Here is an 18374-nt window from a genome sequence, read left to right on the forward strand (position 1 = left end):
ACAGCAAGAGACGGAGCAGCCTGGTGAGCCCAACCCCTTACAAGACAGCCGAGAATCCAGACCAGAGAGCACTGCTACTCTGATGAAGTAAATGAAACTCCAGCCCCAATTTCCTGTGGACATCCCTGCAACACCAGGCCAGGGCTGGCAGAGTTCGGAGCTGAGACCAGGCAGTCCAAGCCTGTGGATTTTAGTACTGTTGCACCCAATTTTTAGCTGTGACACCAGAAGAAAGCAGAGGCGAGGCGGTGGGAGCGCGGCACTGAGCACATCCGTGTGCCAGCCAGGGCCATGGCCACACCACATCGTCCACCGGTGTTCTCCTCTTTTCCTGCTGCCATTAGACATTCCTGTAGGCTCGAACCAGTAGATGGCACCAGAATAACGGAAAAGTCCCTCTGGTTCTGCCCTCTGCATTTTCCCAAATTCTCCTGCAGCCCCCTGCACAGCACGCTGCAGGGGCCGCGGGGTGCTGGGAGCAAGCAGTGGTCCTCAGCTCTGGGCTCGAGAAGCCTGTTTGGAGCTGCCCTGCAACGGAACTGCTTAAAGTTTTAGCAAACAAATTTAGAAATAAAGAAAAGTCAAATAAAGAGCTTTCTTCCCATTTTCAGGTTTCAAAAAATCATTTTTTTTTCCCCTAGCATATTGCTTTTACGTGAAAAATAGAAGCAAAGTATTGACCCAAAGCATCTGCTTTCTCCATAGTTTTTGTAATTTGGGGCAGTTCCCCCCTCCAGCTAGAACAGACAGATACCTGCTACTTGCTGCATTTGAACAGAACCTAAATTTTTTGATGTAGAAGCGATTTACCCGAGACGTGCCTGGCTATGTGTTGAGGTACGAAGGTGCCCTTCTCTTCAGCAGCCTTCACTGCCGGGACTGCTAAAGCGAAGCCCGGTACTTCTTCCCAAGCAGCTTCCAGTGGCAACATCCTTGATTCCCCACGGGCTGAGCACCCGCTCGACTCTCAAACCAAGCACCAGGACCAGCCCAGTTGGACTAGGCACCTTTCCCGAGGAGATACGTGCCTCGCTCTCAAACGCAGGGCTCTCTGAAATTCTCTCTTTATGGAGAAAAAGCCTAAAGCAGGATTAACAGTCAGGGATCAGCCTGCAGCAAAACCCAGCCACGTCAAGGCTGGTTCAGGATTACCCCACTCACTGGATCTGTCACCCCGGTGATGGCAATGGATGGCCACGCTTTGGGAAGCGGGGCTGGGATGATGGTGGTCAGGCACGTTGAAAACCCCGGAGCCACGACCACGGCCCTGCCATGGAGGTTTAACTTGCTCACAGAAGCACATGAATTTTTTCAGAAGCTTGAATCTTGCCTGGAGTCAATCTGGGACCAATTCAGAGACCCTCTGACTTTTCACACCCAGCACTCAGCTTTGAGCATGGCTCAGTCCAGCACCACTTTAAAAAAAGCTGGATTATTTTGATCTCTTCCCTCTCTCCGTTATCGATCATACCCAAGCAAAGTACAATTCTGCCAAACTATTTTCCAAACCATTTCTTGGCACTTTTTTTTTTTTTTTAAACTTAATGGCCCTTCCAGGAACAAAACGCATTTGGAAACCTCGGTGCCTGAACCCTCCTTGGCCAACAGCGCGTCCTCAAGCACGCAGCCGTGAGCAGCGAGCATCCCTGCTGGGAAGCGACCAGCCTGGCTGGGTGGAGGACAGCTCCCGTCCCCATGGGCTGGCTGGTGGAGCAGCGGATCAGCCACGAGGGCTTCGTGCTGTGATCGCTGCCCACAGAGCTGCCTCTCCACAGCTCTTCGGCGATCCCTGGTTTCTGCAGGCTCCTCCCTGGCCGGCAACAAACGAACACAAAATGGAGAAGAGAAGCAGCAAGAGATGGCTCCGACAGCCGTCACTGCCGCTGTGCAATGCCTTTAGCTCCTTGCCCTTGGTGCCGGCCCTGCGCAGCCATCTCTGACCTTCCCAGGGAGCCCAGCCTACCAATTCACAGCCTCTCCGTCCCCAGGTGCTGCTGAATGTGGTCATCCCCCATCCCACTGTTAATTAGATTTGCAGCTCTCCCTGTTTTCCTCATTTTACCCAAAGTTGCATTTACGAGACGCTGTTCACACACTCTTCGACCTGGCCAGAAACATCAGAAATCTCCCGCAACGGCCTGTTTTGTTCAGAGCCTCGGTAAACTTAGAAGAGATCCCGAAATAGGGGATCAAACTGAGCTATTTCTGTGTCTGATGTTCAGCCTTTTCAGCTCTGCATAGGTTCTCCTGTCTCCGCTATTCTTAACAGTGGGATTTTGGAAAGATTTTGGGAAGGGGATTGTCCTATAAATGAGCCTGGCAGCTGGTTCACATAAGTGAGTTACAATCAGGGATGAGGCCATTGCTTTCCTTTTGTTTCTCGCTGTGTTTTGGTTCAAACCTGTAAACAGATTTGCACCGACTGGATCTGCATTCTCCATCTGGTCCTGTGATCCCATTTCCTGGCAGGAATATCCCTGACATCGAGTTGTGCAGGAATGCTGCAGCACATCCACGCGTCCCGCAGCCAGAGCCGAGCTGCTGGGTTTTTTGGTGTCTGCACGCATGGCCGTAGCGTGTCACCCAGTTACCCCGAAGGGGCTTCCAGGCATTCAGGGATGGAGAAGCCAACACTCTCCTTCCTAGTCATTTCTAGTGATTACATTGCATCTGACAGTTAAAAAATGCATATTTTCAACCTCCTTTCAATGCTCCTCTGGCTTTTGATCTCAGCCACTGGCTCTTGTTCTACCTTCCTTTGATGGATTAGAGAGGAAAACAAAGAACTCTTCCTAGAGAGTCACGGAAACGGAGATTCAAATCCATCATCACGGTGTCTGGAAGGACTCTCAGCGCTGCCCAGCCTGAGAGGGACAGCGATACGTCACACAAGCAAAACCAGGAGGAGAGCAGGGAAAACCAGCACCACCGCCCTCGAGAAAAGCCCAGTTCGGTACCCAGCCCTGCAGAGAGCACTCCAGCCTGAAAGCAAAGTGTCCCCTTGGCTTGCTTGCCTGTCACCTCCTCCTGCCACTGCCAAACAAGAGCTCAGCAATTGCTTGATCAGCTCCTGGGCCACGCTGAGGCAGACACGGGGCCTACACGAACCAGCTCGGAGTGATGGAGGGCAGCCTTGCCGTGCAGTTTTCTTGCTAATCGCATACCAGATTGTCTTTTCAATCACATCAGCTCCTTCCAGCCCACAATACCCAAGCTGAAAGGCACATTTAAGAAGCCTGTTGCCTGGCTTCCCAGCAGCAGGTCACTCCCAGTTTATGTGCCCCTTCCCCATCTGCATGCTCTTCCTCAGCCTGGTGGGTCCCCCTTGTCCCACGGGCACCCCAGTGGGCACAGCACAGCATCCTTCCTGGGAAGCAGAGAAAAATCATCAGCAGCAGCGTTTTGCTGGCCGGGACAGACAGAACAGGGAGTTAAACACACAGGCGGCTGCCCACTAAAGTCAAACCACTGCTGTGACTTGGGGGAAGGATGCCCAAGAGACCCCTCACGCTACCTTGCACAAAGCAGGATCAGCACTACGATATTCCCTCCTTCAGACATCTGTCTCCACCAGATCTTTTCTTGGGGTCTCCATCCCATCCTCTTACCACCTCTTCCAGTGTTTCCTTACCCACAAAAGACCTGGGAGGATTTCCCTACCACCACACTTAAATCTCCCTTGCTGCAACCCAAGTACACGTGCCTGGAGCTCACTCTACACCATCCCCTTCCTACGGCAACCCTGCATCTATTTGAAGGCTGTTCTCCAACACCTCTTCTTGAGACTAAGCACCTCTTTCCTCCCAGACCAGGGATTCTGCAGCTCTTTATTGCTCTCCTTTCTGGACTTTTTTTGCTCAGTTCGCATCCTCCTCGACACGCAGCGTGCACAACTGGAGCCCACCTGGAGCCCTCCCCGCAGCCGTGTCCAAGAGGACACTGCACAAATGAAGCAGAACTACAGGAGACACCGGGGGTGAAAAACATCTGCCTCTCCTCATAAAGATGCGGCTTTCTGCACTGAGCAGAGAATTGGTCCAAGGCCAGGCGAGCAGATTTGCAAAGGGCATGGAGCCACGGCACTCCGGCGTACGCTCCTTATGCCAGATTCACCCCCGTTCCTACAGGCAGCAGGTCGGCAGCTCCTGCACCACCTTTCTTATAGGGCACCACGCGGAAAGGCTCAGGCATGGCTTGGTGGAGACATCTGCTCCCTAAGAGTGACTGTATCCCGCCGGTGAGCCCAAATCTCCAGCTGGGAGCCACTGGATGAGCCTGATCCACCTTGCTGAGCACCCGTGGCCAGACCTCATGGAGCACATCCCGTGTAGGACCGGCTCCCTGCGGCCGGAGCGCTTGGTGCCAGATGGAGGAAGGGTTAGCACCGAAACAGGCCGCGAGTGAGCAACATGGGGCTCTTCATTCTTCTCCAGGCCCCTCGTTTTCCTAAGGGGAATGCCTCAGAAAACCCAGTGGGGGGGTGGAGGAGGAATTCACAGTTCCCTTCCAAAACCCAGGCTTTGTTTGTTTGATCATTTTTTTAAATGATCGAGTAACTTGTGAATACAATTTCTGATGATTCCCACATCCTCCCAGCTGGAGAACGGCTCATGAACAGGCTCCAAACTCTGTAAATGAGCTTGTTAGTCATAAGTCTTCAAACAGGCTTGATAAACAACTTTCAGCCTGCAGGATATTCATCAACCATTCTGTCTGCCTGGTCTCCCGACACTAATTTATTATTTACAATGAGAGATCCCTCTCCTAAATCACAGGTGATTGTTTCTTTTCACTGATTAACTGGTTTTTTAGATTATTTTTTTTAAGGAGAAAATGAAAAACAAATCACAAACAAGCGATGCGTAGCAAACACTTATTCCTGAGCAATTCCCGTAGTTTCCATGAGACACATCAGCAGTTGTCCAAATGAAACAAACTGTCAGCAAAGATCTTTTTGGCCAAACGTTAAAGACCGGGCAACAGCCAAGAAAAAGAGCACAGTCGTCCCGACCAGCCGCTGGGAATTTCTGTGTCGGACACTGGATTCCCCAACACCAGCATCCTTTGGGCACGTGGAGAGCCCAAGCATCTCAAGATGTTGGGGAGATTGGAGCCCGCATGGGAAGAGCTGCCACCAACAACTGTTGTGTGAAGCACACAGCTGGTTCATGAAAGGGGATCTCCTTAATGCTAATCAGTTAAGTAACGAGGAAGGTGGTCGGTTCCAGAGATGGAGGCAGATGAAATAGCAATTAGCTGGTGGCGATGCAGAGGGAAGAATATTCCCGAATTAAAGCCGACCTCTTATATACCACCTATCCAGCAGATTTCAAAGCCCCTTATTAAGGGGTTGGGATCATTACCCAGTTATGTGGGTAGGGAAACTGAGGCACGGCAAGGTGGACTTGGTCAGGTTACTCCATTAAACATAGAAGAAAAAGACCACAGCCAAGGTACTAAGGCATTTTGGAGCTGTAAAAGACAAGCTGGGTAATCCTACAAGGCCATCTCTACTGACATTCAGGGCAGGACACACACACAAAATACAGTTTTAATTTAGATTTTGGGTGGAAGCCCAGGACAAAATGCTGTACCCTACAAACCCTGCCTGCAGTACCCCCAAGCAGAGTGGCCCCCTGCAGCCTGGGGAGAACACGGAGCAGACAAATGCCCTCCCGAGCAAGCTGGCTTTGTGTGCGCATAATATCCAGACCCATGTTTCCACCACCACCACCTTGGGTCTCCATTCCTGGTCCACAAAGAGGCGCAGACCCCCATCATCATTCGGGGTGAAGGAAGTAGGATGCAGAGCTCAACTCCATCCCTGTCTTGAAAACTTTTTTTTCCCCTCTCATTGCAAAATCTGATACATTTGCTCAGACATCCTCAAGCACTTCAGACCAGACAACCTGTGCGTGGAGGGGGACTTCCCAGTGCCAACACAGAACAAACACATTTTGGGAACGAGGCGCAGTTTTCACCAGCTTTCTCCAGCATTATCAGTGTCAGAGCCATCCATCCCAAGCAGGGACGTGATGATGGATTCCCAAACCTCCGCACTGTCCCCTTCATCCAGGTGAAGAGGAGACCACCTCGGGGCCACGCAGGATGACCACAGGTATGCAGCATTACGGGAGTGTCTCCAGCCACGGGGGAAGAGGGCTGTAAAACCCTAAAGGAAACCAGCCCAGGCTTCACGGTGGCAGGAACCACCTGTGGCACAACCGAGCGAGGGCAGCCCCTTCTGCAGCGCCAGCCCCTGAGCATTAATGCTCTGCTCTCACCGTTATGGCTCTGGCACCTTTCCCCATATAAGTCCCCGCGGAGCCCTGACTCTACTAAGCTGATGCTGAGAAGCGACAGCTCTTCAAAAGCTGTGACCATGATTTTTTCCCCCCAAACGTGGGCCACATTAGTGACGCTTCCAAAATCAGATGATTTCCAGAAGTGCTGAGCAGGTCTTCACAGCTTCGCCGGCTGCAGCTCTGCCCAGCTCACCCACTGCTCAAACACAGCCAAAACGAGAGCAAAGCACAGACTAGTACAGGTCCCCGTGGGTTAAAAGACCTACCCGACCTCGACTGGTCCAGCATCTACATTGGCTACAAGACAGGGTTGGGGGCTACTTGGACACAGCCTCCTGCAGCCACCCACCCTGCTCCATCACCCCCAGGCACCCCGCTTTTTTCCCAGAGCCCCTGGGACTGCTGGTCCCCTTCACATCCACATGCCATTTTCTTTCCAAGCCTGCCCGCTCAGCAGCCGCTGCTGGCAATTTTTTCTTTCCCCCAGATGCATGGGGCCATGGATAAATTTGGTTTTACTGCGGTCAAGGAGGCCACAGGAGAAATTCAACTGCTGGTGGGCTCAGAGCAGGAAGCGATGTCCCCAGGCTCCTGATGAATTCCAGCTCTCGGTGCAAGAGCAAATTTGCTGCCTGAGCAGCTCATCAGGACGTGGAGAGGGTCCTGGCCAGATCCCGAGCGGCTCTTTGGACACTCGCCCTGCCCAGCAGTCTTGCTGACTGGATGGAGTTTCTCCTGTAGGAAAATTTCTCTAGCCAGAAACGGGGGGAAAAATTTGGGTGGAATATGAACTGGACGCTGCGATAGGATGTAGTGACTTGTTAACAGCTCAGCTGGCTCCCCTCACCTCTCTTCTCTCCTTCCCTTCCAGGAACACAAGGCACCAGGAGGTCCTGGGCTGCCACTCCAAGGCAAACGCTCACTTGGTACAGGCATGACAAATCCAGACTGTCTGGGACAGGGCTTTAAACACTGGTGTAACCTTTTCTTAGCCTCTGGAGGTGAGAGAGGAGCCCAGAAAGCTAATGCAAACTGAAATAGATGCTCGCTGGCTTGATCATCAAGCCTCTCTTCCCAGACCCGTCCTCACAGATGCCAGACTTTCCATGGCAGGAGGCGGCCCTCAGCCTCAGCACTGCTGCTCTGCTCCGTGCCCAAGCAGCATTCTCCGGATGTCCTCATCTGAGAGAAATTTCTCTCATAATGAGGCTGCCATGGTCCCAGCAGACACGCAATGCGTCTCTGCTCAGCTCCCACCCAGACCTCATGGCATCTTCCGCGGCTACAGGGCAGAAGGCAGCCAGGCCCAGCAGAGAGAGAGGGAAAGGAAGGAAGTGGCAGGTTAGGTGCACATCATGCGTTCACAAATCAATGTATGAAGTGAAAAACGCGAGCAGAGCCAGCAAACCTCGGTGCTGGAGGGCCCTCAGCTGTTACAACACGAGTGACAAAGCACAAACCCCTGCAGACCTGTGCCACGGGGCTGGTGGCAACGGCGTCTACACAGGTGAGCTTCAACTGATGTCATCTCTAACACAGAGGCGTTCAAAAGGACTTTTCTCCACAGAGACTCTCCATGTAAGAGGTTGAATTTACACTGCTTCATCCCCTCACAGGGAGGGACCGCCAGCAGCCTTCACCACATCCCATGGGACTGCTGGGATTTCACAGCCCCTTGAGACATCTGCTCCCTCCCCAGAGCAGCCGGCGGGTTCAGAAGTTACGTCCCACGGACAGAAACCATCCAACAGGCTTTTCTTGGAGGAACCAGCTTAAGAACATGAAACCCTGGTGTCCTGAGTGTAAAGCTTCAAGGACAGTTCAGAGGGAAAGCACGATCGGGGCCTTGGACGACAGCTCCTCCGGCCAGGCCGTGGTGTTCTCGCTTCACAGCTCCATAATCCGCCCCAAAGCCCAAGCCTACTTTCGGAAAGGCAAGTAGGGTGGAGAACCAGAAACACAGTGATTCATCCTCCCCAGAAACAGAGGCCCAAGTCTGGAATATTGTGACACTTGGTAAATCCTCGTGATGTACTTCATTATGCAAGAGAGGCCCAGCAGGAGCACAGCTCCCTCAGGGCTCCTTCGTATGGGTTTCAAAACCGATTAAATATATCATAAACAACTTGCAACCAGGAATAAACACCTATAATCCCATCAAGCCATGCTGGTGATGTCAAAAACCACGGCAGCAAACTCAGAGTTGCCAGGGAAAAAAAGGAGAAAAAACAAGAATATAGCCTTGAAGGAATTATGGCCCTGTAATTCTGCGTCTGCCTTGTCAGAGCATTCAGCTTTAAAGTTTGCCAGCTCCTCCCAGCCACTCCTGCTTATACTTTGTCCGTGCTCTTGCTCCCTCTTTCCTGGCTCCCTAACATCACGTATTTGGATGCGTGTTGCACCTCTGCTGAAAGGCAAAAGGCCCGTGTCCCCGAACGCAGACAGCAAAACCACCTCATGCCTGCGCAGAAATATTCCACCGGCCTCAAAAAAAGCTTTTTGCATGACTCAAGGCTGCTGGTCAAGCCTTTAAACACTAATACTCATCAATTGGCATCCACATAAGCAGCCCATTGAATCGCATGCAATGACTCGTGTGAGTAAGGATTGCACAAATTAACCCTGAGATAATATTTTCCCATGCGATCACTGCTTTCTACATCATCAAAAAGATGGAAAATAGACTGGCTAGTAGTGGAAACTCGGTGCAGATGACAGAAAGCTGATGTTCATTAAGAGCGTTCTAGCAGTTTAGACCAAACCTTTAAGTTTTATGAGAGATTTCAAAATCTAATTTTCATGGAAATGTTTTCATTACATTAAGGGGGGGCGGGGGGAGGGGGGGAGTAAAAACCTCCAGCAAAATCTTTTTCAAATTAAAAAGTTGGAAGCTTTGTGCAGATGGATTGAAAACACAAATACCATCAGCAAATTATGAGACCATGAGAACCAGGAAGCAAAACTGATTATGATCAAAAAAAGTGAAATTCACAAACAAATAAAAGTCTAGTTTCGGCCGTCAAAAGGAGGGCAGCACGGCCAGCACTCGCAAACTGAGTCAGCGCCCTCCTTCAGCTTCACATGGCTCTTTTTTTCCTTTGTTAATAATAGTAAGATTATTATTATTATTTTAATCAAAAGGTTTCAAGTTTGTGACAGTCACATTTCCATCTTTTGTCGCATCCAGAAGATCTAGAAATCATTTCAAAACCAAATATTTTTTCCACTTCTAATTGTAGGATTCAGAGATGCAAGAAAAATATCAGCACGAGATACGTGACCGAAAAATCACGCACCAGCTAGCCTGAGAGTGAAATTAAAAAGATGCAACATGCGTGGAAAGAAGTGAATGAAGCTTTTAACTGTTTTTTTGTGTTCATTACCTGGCCTGCTATCAAAGCTTTATCCCAAAGAACGTGGTTCACCCTTCCTGCAAGGAGCCTCTAGGACACACGCGGCACTGCTGGCACGCGTAAAGATTTCTCCCGCAGGAACACCGCTGAATTTTTCATGCAGACAGCCCAAACGACAAGTGCCTTAAAAATAACATAGACCCGATCCCCAATTTTTCCACGTCAGCTGCTGGAAGAGGAGGACTTGGGTGCGGAAAGTCCTTTCTGGCAGCAGCCTGCAGGGATGCTCACCGCTGCCGGGGGGGTTAAAGGCAGCGGCCGCTTTGCCCCACTCGCCTGTAACCTGTGGGCAGCAGCAGCCCCTTTCTCCCCGCAGACTCTCCCTTTGCCCACCAGCTCCGCAGGACAAGCGAGGAAGAAAATATGAGCTGCTAGATTTAATCAATCTCTGCTCCAAAAGCGCTTTCTTCCTTCTTTTCTATTCTTTGTCCATCCCGGGTTGCCAGGCTCAGCATCTTCTGGGAATAAGGGCTGTGTCTTCCTAACAAAAGAGCCACTTAGGACTTGAAGATAAAGCAAAGGTTTGCAAAGAAAACCCTGCAGTCCTTGGCGCTTCCTCTCTCGTTCCCAGGCGCCTCGGCAGCCCTCCGAGCTGCTCTCCCCTTCCCAAAGCGGTGGCAGAACTTTTCCACCTCTTTTTAACAATTCAAATATCTTTTTTTGTGTGGGGTGCGGAGGCACCACGGCACTGCCCACAACCTTGGGATCAGCAGAAAAGGAGAAACAATTCAACCTTTACACAAACCCTTCCCCTCCCGCAGCCACTGCACTTGCTGTAATTAAAAAGAGGGAATTAACAGCATAAATACCAGCCATGTGGGAGCAGCCCAAAGGTCCTTCAGCTCAGGATCCTGTCTCAGACGGCCTCTAATGACAGACAGAGGCAGCGATGGGGTGATCTCTGCCCCATTTCATCCCTCCCACCCCCAAAACCCACGGCTCCGAGCCGGTGATGCACCACAGCAGTGACGAGCCAACCCCAGCCCCTGTCCTCCCTCTGTTTGCCTTCTTTTTTTAAAACCATTTCTGTATCTGGCCTCTGAAGAACCCTGGTACGAGACCCGTCGTCGTGCCGACTGGGGAAAGCAGCCCCTCCTCGTGTCTCACCCCGCGAGGAGCGAGATGAAGCCAGCACGGATGCTCTGCCTGCCCCATCCCGAGCAGAGCAAAGAAACTCACCTCCTCCCCGCTGCCCCGCCAGGGGTTTCTGCTACCCGGGGAAGCTTTTTTGGTGCCGAGGGGTCACGACGCCCGCTGAGCCAGAAGCAGCGGTGGGTAGCTGCAGGCTGCCTGGGCCCCAGCTGTAATTTTGAAGCTGCCCCGACAGCCCGAGCTGGGCTGCCAGCCCGGGAGACTCGCAGCCCCGAGACCTCCACCTCTTTTATACGGAAGAGAAATTGAAGGGCAGTAATAACTCCAATATGCAGGACTTGTGCACGTACCGGATCAAAGCGGGCTTTAGTCATTCCTCACAAAAGAAAGGCGAGCGCAACAATTTTTCTTTTGCTGCTCAGGCTTTCTCCACGTCGTTTTATGCGCCGTCAACAGCCAGGCTCAAATAAACAAAACAAAACAAAAAAGCAGATGGCAAAAAATGCCATCTTTAAAACTAGCTAATAGCTCACCAGCTCTGGGTTTGGAGAAGTAATCCCGCTCAGAGCCACGAGCTTTGGGAACCCACCGACAGGTTTCTGCCACCACCAAAGGGCAGGGGAGCAAGGAAAGCTGGCTGCCCTTGCTGGGAAGCCCAGCGAGTCCTCTCTGCTGATCTGGGACTGCATTTTCATCACAGTTTTAGCTGGAGTCAATGGAAACCCTGCTACCAAAGCAAGCGTTGGCTGTATCTTATCAGGTGGCTTTGCAATGAGGAGCAAGTCAGAGTCCTCCTGGCTGAAGGGCAGAGGCTGGGAGGGTCACAATTAATTTTATCAGCTTTTAAGGTATGGTTTTCACAGCTACAATTCGAACTGAAGTCTGTGAGTGACAGTTTCGCAGCACCACTGAAAACAAAAATCAGTCCCTTAATACACTGACATTTCTCCCTGTCTATGTTTCAATCAGAGCTACTCCCAGAAATGCTTTTTTTTTTTTTTAAATAGAAAAAAAGCTTTCTCCTCAACCCCTTCCAAATGAATTAATGGTAATGTAGTCCCTCCAAACTCCAAATAAAACCTTTTATCATTTCTGTGTCAAGCTTTTTCCCTGTAATTTCATGTTACATGAGGAGCACCTAATACTTCGGGTTTGCACCCCGCTTCGGGACAGAAACCAGCATCAGACTGACTTTCCCGCAGGTCAGCAGATCATTTCCAGTATTCCTGCGACATTCCACAACTCCTCCAAATGGCTTTCACCTCCTCTCCCTTCGTAATACGGAGAATAACCGAGCCCTGTGTTAGCTTTTCCGCTGAACCAGCTCTCATTTTTCACCGAGAAAAGCTCAAACCTCGGCACCGCTGCCCAGCTCTCACGCAGCCCTTTTCCTGCGTGCGCTGCAAAGCACTTGACAAAACACATGCCACAGGTGGGGAAACTGAGGCATGGAGACGCAGGGGGTCTGCTAAACACGTCAGCGAACGAGCCAGAGAGCCCAGATGACAGCTCTGCCCAATAAACCAGAGAGAATTTATCCCCGGTATTTATTTTTTGCTTACTTTAGAATACTTTAAAAACTTTCTAATTCACTGCAACGGCATTAAAACTTTTACTGCATTCAGGGAACTGCTGATTTATTTTAAGCTGGAGTTTGGTCCCTGCCCGGCAATGCTGGCTGGGAAACACACCCTCAGCCCGTGATTTTGGTCCGGTTCATGCTCAAAGAGCAGGGTGGGGGTCAGGGAAACACAGCCCCTCTTCTCCACGCTGACCAAGCCAGCTCAGCGATTGGCAACGGGCAGCACCAGGAGCAAAGCAGGTCCAAATAAAATATGATAAACGAAACTGGGGGGGAAAAAGGGAGAAAAAAAGAGACGTTTGCATAACTCGTTGGTTAGTATCGCGGGCACTCTCTGGCTGCAGCGGCACAGGAGCCAAATCACGGGGGAGCGGCGATCACTGCCTGCCTTCCCCACCAAAGCACGCACCTTTAGGGCCAGAAATTTAATTTTGCTCCTGGGAAGGGGCATTTTTAAAGCCGTTTTCCCCGCAGCCGTTGGCCCGTCCTGGCCAGGCTCTCCGGGAAGGGAGCGGGACAAGTCCCCTCGGCTTTGCCCTTGGGGTCCCGCGGGGTGGGGATGCGGGGAGCGGCTGCTTTCTTGTAGGACTCTCCTTTTCCAAGGCCGGTTTCCCTCTCGGCACGGCTCCGGGAACCCGAAAAGGCGAGGAAGCGCCGTCGGAGGCCCGGGGGACAGCGGGAGGAAGGCTGCTGCCGGCTGCGGGTCGGGCTCCTCGCCCCCGGAGCCTCGGCGGTGCCGGGAGGGGGGCGCAGCGGGGAGGGCTCCCCCCTGCAGCCGGGGGGTCGGGGGACTTGGGGAGGGGGTCGGGGGACTTGGGGAGGGGGTCGGTGCCCGGCTCCGTTCCCTTCTCCCCCGCTGACACCACGGCCGCCGGCGAGAGGCGAAAAAAAAAAAAAAAACAACAACAACAAAAAAAACGAAAAGCGAGGTTTTCGTCGATTTTTCGTTTTTCGCCTCTCGTTGGCGGCCTGGTGGCCCCCGGGGGGGCTCCTGGGGAGCCCTCGGAAGCGAGCCCGTGTCCGTATCCACGTCCGTGCCCGTGCCCGCCGCGGGAGGGACGAAAATCGCAACGAAAATCGCGCCCAGTCCCCGCGTCCGCGGATATATACATATATATAGATATATCTTTTTTTTTTTTTTTTTTTTTTTCCCAACCGAAACGAAGGTAATAAAGGATTGGGGGGGGAGATCCGCGCACCTACCTCGCCCCACTCCTCCGCGGCTCGCCCCTGTCCAAGCGCTGCGCTCGGAAAATCCCGCGCAAGGCTGCGCCCCTTCCCCGCCGCGACGGGAGCCGGGAGAAACGGGGCAGGAGCGGCCGGCGGCTCCGTTTTGCGGCCCCGCAAGTCCCCTCGGGCTGTTTGCGGGGGCAAAGCCGTCGGAAAATCGCTCGGCGGGTCCCATCCGGAGCCGCGAGGTGCTCCGAGCTCCGACGGGATGGATGGAGAGGGAGGGAGGGAAGGAGGGAGGGAGGGAAGGATGGATGGAGGAAGGGATGGAGGGATGGACGGAGGGATGGATCCTGCCGGCCCCATCCCGCCGAGCCCCGTGCTCAGCCCCCCGGCAGGCGATGTGCTCGGGGGCTCAGCCCGTGTCCCCGGGGGGGATCCCCCCGCACTTACTGTCCTGCTGCGGGGTGTCGCTGCCGCTGGTCAGCCCGGGGGACTCCAACAAGCTCCGGCCGGGCTCGCCGCCACCCTCGTCCGCCTGGGCGGCCACCATGTCGCCCGCCTCCTCCAGGTCCAGCAGGTGGCTCACGGAGAAGTTCTTCTTGCCTTGTAAATTGTCCAGGCCGGCGGGGCCGTCGAGGCGGGCGGGCAGCAGGGCCTGCCTCTCCATGGCGTGGGCATAGCTGGACGCCATGGTGCTGAGCGGGGCTTTTCTGCCCTCGCCCCCCCCGGCGCCCACCGCCCCCGCTCCCCCCCGGCCGCCGGCCCTTCGAGGAGGGGAGGGGGGGAGGGGGGAAGCGCACGGCCCCAGGTGGGGGGGGGGACACGGGGACCCGACGGGATGGAGAGCCGCAGGGACCGGCTTTAAAACATGCCGGAGACGGGGGAAAGGCGAAGCGGCCGGCTCGGGGCGCCGGGAGCTGCCGGCGGCCGGGAGGCGCACGGGGGCTGTGGGGCCGCTGGGGCGGGTGCGCCCCGTCCCTCCGCCTTCCCCTCCCGGCGGCTCCCGGCCCTTCCCTTCCCTTCCCCTCCCTTCCCTTCCCCTTCCTCCGCCCCTGCCCTCCCCTCCGCCCCGCACTTCAAACGCCGGGGGCGGCCCCGCCGCGCTCCGGGCCCCCCCTCCCGGGACGTGGCACCGGCCCCCGGTGCTGGTGCTGAGCCGCGGGTCGGGTTGGGGAGCCCCCCGGGGGGGGAGAGGGGAGCGGTGCCCTCCGCCGGGGGGCCCCCTCTCGGCGGCCGGAGCACGGTGGGCACGGCCGCTGGGGGAGAGAAGTCGCGAAACGGAGAGCTGGGGATGGAAAAGCGGTAGGGAGAAGGGGAAGAGAAAGGGAGAAGGGAGAGGGAAAGGGGAAAAATAATGAAAGGGGGAGAAAAAGCGCAACGGAGAACCAAGAAACAGACGAGAGGCAAGAAATCGCAAAAGCGGAATAGCAAAAGGAGAGCAAAAGCGAAATAGCAGGAGAGAAAGGGGAGAAAAATGAAACAACCCCCCCCCCCAAAAAAAAAAAAAACAAAAACAACTAAAAGCAAAACAGCAGAGAAGAGAGAAAGACAGGAGAAGGAGGCGCAGAGGACACGCTTGGCTCCCCCAGCCAGCGAGCAGAGAGGTCCCAGGGCCCAGCAGGTCCTGGTGGCCGAGGGCACACAGGGGTACAGGCAGCACCCCCAGGCCCTCGCTTGCTGCAGAAGGGCCCTGAGAGCAGCCCCGTGGGCGCTGAGCGGGGCCGCTGGCGCTGGCCACGCTCCCACCGGGCTGGGAAAGGTCCCCGCGTCCCCGTGGCTGGAGCCTGGGCTCCGAGCTGCCACAGCCAGCCCAGAATTTCCATCCCCCCTGATCTGGGGAAAGAACATTTGATGCCATCAAAGGGCTCCAGATTGAAAACAGATGTGCTTCCCCGAGCCTCTCCATGCATTTAATTAAGGCACAGGCATGGAGGAGACATTTTCATCATTAGTTTGCTTTCAGCCCCCCTCCCCTCCAGTCCCAGTTTACCCTTTGCAGTCTCCAAGACCCAAATGAGCGTGGCAGGGCTCTGCTGCCCACAGCTCGGGGGCTGAGCAACTCAAGCACTGGGGTGAAGCCATGCGTGTGCACGGGAGGACGTGGGCGTCCGTACACCCAAAATGCTGCGTGTGCATCTTCCTACACAGCTGTGCATGCCTCACCGCGTGCTGGTGCGTCCCTTTTTCTGGATGGGTGTCAGCATAAGGGACCGTTTCTGCAGGGCATCCTACAGCACATGCCCACGTGTTGGGTGGGGAAGGAGCCGTCTCTTCCCACAGCCATGTGCCTCTCAGAGCCCAGCATGCCCAGGACAGCGAGGGTCTCCAGCCTGAGACACAACGGGGGTGTACACAACCCCTTGCTCTGAAGGACGGTGATCTGCCCTGCGCACGAAACATCCTTTTCTCAGCCTCTGCCTTCCCCGTGGATTGGGCTGCCTTCTTTCTTGGTGAGCCTGCTTTTACCCTCTTTCTCCCAGTTCTCCCTCAAATCAGTCTCGCAGCTGGCCTGGCTTCTATGAGCAGGAGCAGGGGAGTCCCAGCCACACACATCCCCTCTCCACTGGGGAAAGGCTGCTCAGTCCCAGGCAACCTCTGCCGCAACAGAAGCCACAGAAAACAAAAGAGCAGCTCTGTGCTCCCTTCACTCACATCCTCATAGACTTGCCAGGTAAGAAGCATTTTCCTTTCCTTCTCACAGGCCCCCATCATTCAGACAACCCTTTCCCCAGGAACTCAACCTGATATGAGCCAGTGCCCTGGAAAGATGATGGTGAAAGCACCTTGGTGGTGCGGGTCATCACATCAACATGTGCATCTACTATGAAGGCAGAATCCCTCCTGCAAGTTCGCAGAGGGGCCCAGCTCTGAACTAGGCTCTGTGGCATTACCCTGAGATGAGCCATGAGTGCCCCCCATACACACAGCACCCACAGGCTGAATAGCAATGTAGTTATAGCACCAGCTCAGGGCAGGATTAGTGCAGCATCTGTGATACCCTGCTCCGTGTAGAGCATAGTTTACCCTTGTGAAGTTTGAGGAAGGCAGAGGTAGTGCCAGGGAAGAAATCCCAGCAGGAGAAGGTAGCGGAACATGCTCTTTGTAGCAGGGTGTCCTATTGTACTGGTGATCAGCCAAAGCTTGAATGGCTGGGATGGGAGAAGGCACCTTGTCATGCGCAGGTAATAGGTCACACAGCATGAGGAGCCCCAGCTGTAGTTTGACTGCTTTGTTCCACCAGTCCTCTTCGCAGGACAAGCATGTACCACCCCTTCATTAGCTGTTTCCTTTAACTTGGATTCAAAGTTCTAGAAAAGCTTTATATAGAGGCAAAGATTGTCACCTTACCTGAATGCTCACGGGCATCGCCTTCTAGTTTTCATCTTGTCCAACTCCAGCAGAAGAGGCTGGGGCACTTGTACCCAACTCAGGTGCTTCAGTTTCTTCCTGTGTGCGCCCAATGGCCAGCCCACACACTTGCTCTGCTTCAGGGTTTTCTGCAGGATGGACAGCCATAGAAAAGTTATGAGCCACATCATGGTCTGCTGTAATCCAAAGATCTCCACACACTTGCTCACATTTCAGATAAGGCCCTGCCTCAAAAACCTGTCTCCTACCCTGTAACCACCTCTGATGCTCAGAGAAGATGAGGCAGAAACCACAAACTCTGATTTCCTCCTCATCTTTCCCCAGTTGCAGATCAAGAAGGGGAACTCCAAGGATCTTCACCTCTGCACATGACCAGCAGCAGTCTTGCTTCTGCCTTCTTTCCAACAGCGATTTGCAAGCTCCGCCAGCAGTGGCAGTCTCTAACTTGAGCGTCCATCCTAATTCCTGCAATTTCCCATGACAGCCAGCACTTGGCAGTTCCTGTGGTTCCCAGCCTCAATAATACGGGCTACCCAAGTACGGTGTAAACCCTCAGAAGTGTTCCCTTCACCTTCGCATCTGCCCGGTCATGGGCTTCCTCACACCTACAGCCACATCTTCTGCACTAGCTACCACATCGCATGCCTTTCCCAGCAGAGGCTTGCCACTTGCTTTAGGTGACCTAAGTATCATCTCTTCTACCCTAATTAAAGAAAAAAACAACAACAACAAAACAGGCAACTGGATTCTCAGTTATCTAACGACAGCGTTGTGCTCAGGGGAAGCATTTTGCTCAGGGAGGGAAACTAGCTCTGGTGCCTCTCCCCTACCTCATTTTCATGAAAGTTGTGAGCATGTGATGTCTTACAGCTCTTTTCCAACCTGCCAAATTAGTTTCATCCTAGCAGTTCAAAAATAATGTTGCCGGAGGTGAGCAGGGGAAGGAAGAGCTAAGAGGCAGCACAATTGCGCTAGCTTGCGCTTTTAGGAAAGGAAAGCAAAATGAACAAGCAATTTATTACTGCTCTGTGCTCCTTGGCCTTAACCGTGCGAGGTGCTCAGCTACTCCAAGGAATGCCGGGTGCCCTCCAGCCCTGCTCTCCTGAGCCCTTTGGCCAGGAGCCCAGCCCTCCGCGCCCCAAAACTTCAGCCTCAGCTCCCTAGGGCAAGCCGGTGAGCGGCATCGCATCAGAGCAGCTCTGCTGTCGGCCACTTCTGAGGCTGCACCCACCCCGTCCCACCCCTTGTCCAGCCCCGCGATATCCCCACTGCTGGGCTCTGTTGCCAATACCTCATGCTGGGGAGCCAAACCAGAGCTCTGCAACCCTGGAAGACTTTTTTTCCCTTCTCCCTGACGCACCAGTTCACTGAAATGTCTGGTTTTGGGCTCTTTGCACTTGCTCCCCCCAGGACCGGGTATGAACTATGCAGAGCTGGAGA

The 18374-nt window shown here is 53.8% G+C and overlaps 2 protein-coding genes across 5 annotated transcripts in view; one reads left to right on the forward strand and one right to left on the reverse strand.

Moving 5' to 3' along the window:
* PRRX1 (paired related homeobox 1) overlaps positions 1-14256 on the reverse strand; it is a 36205-nt gene extending 21949 nt beyond the window's left edge. For 2 of the 3 annotated variants that reach the window (XM_040565608.1, XM_040565610.1), the window contains exon 1: positions 14016-14256. In XM_040565608.1, coding sequence (XP_040421542.1) covers positions 14016-14256 — 241 coding nt within the window. Of the gene's footprint in view, positions 1-13595; positions 13813-14015 lie in introns of those variants that run through there. The other variant, XM_040565609.1, reaches the window with a different exon arrangement.
* LOC121073981 (formin-like protein 3) lies at positions 14255-17461 on the forward strand. 2 transcript variants are annotated; one of them, XM_040565607.1, is made up of 3 exons: positions 14255-14867; positions 15788-16015; positions 17259-17461. In XM_040565607.1, exons 1-3 carry the CDS (start codon positions 14255-14257, stop codon positions 17381-17383), a joined length of 966 nt encoding a protein of 321 aa, XP_040421541.1. In that variant the 3' UTR covers positions 17384-17461. The 2 variants fall into 2 exon arrangements, with proteins under 2 accessions (XP_040421541.1, XP_040421540.1); XM_040565606.1 differs by lacking the exon at positions 17259-17461 and having other exon boundaries at positions 15788-17113.
* Positions 17462-18374: the final 913 nt, after the last annotated feature.

The sequence above is a fragment of the Cygnus olor genome, chromosome 8 (assembly GCF_009769625.2).
Source record: "Cygnus olor isolate bCygOlo1 chromosome 8, bCygOlo1.pri.v2, whole genome shotgun sequence".
In the NCBI taxonomy this organism is placed as follows: domain Eukaryota; kingdom Metazoa; phylum Chordata; class Aves; order Anseriformes; family Anatidae; genus Cygnus; species Cygnus olor.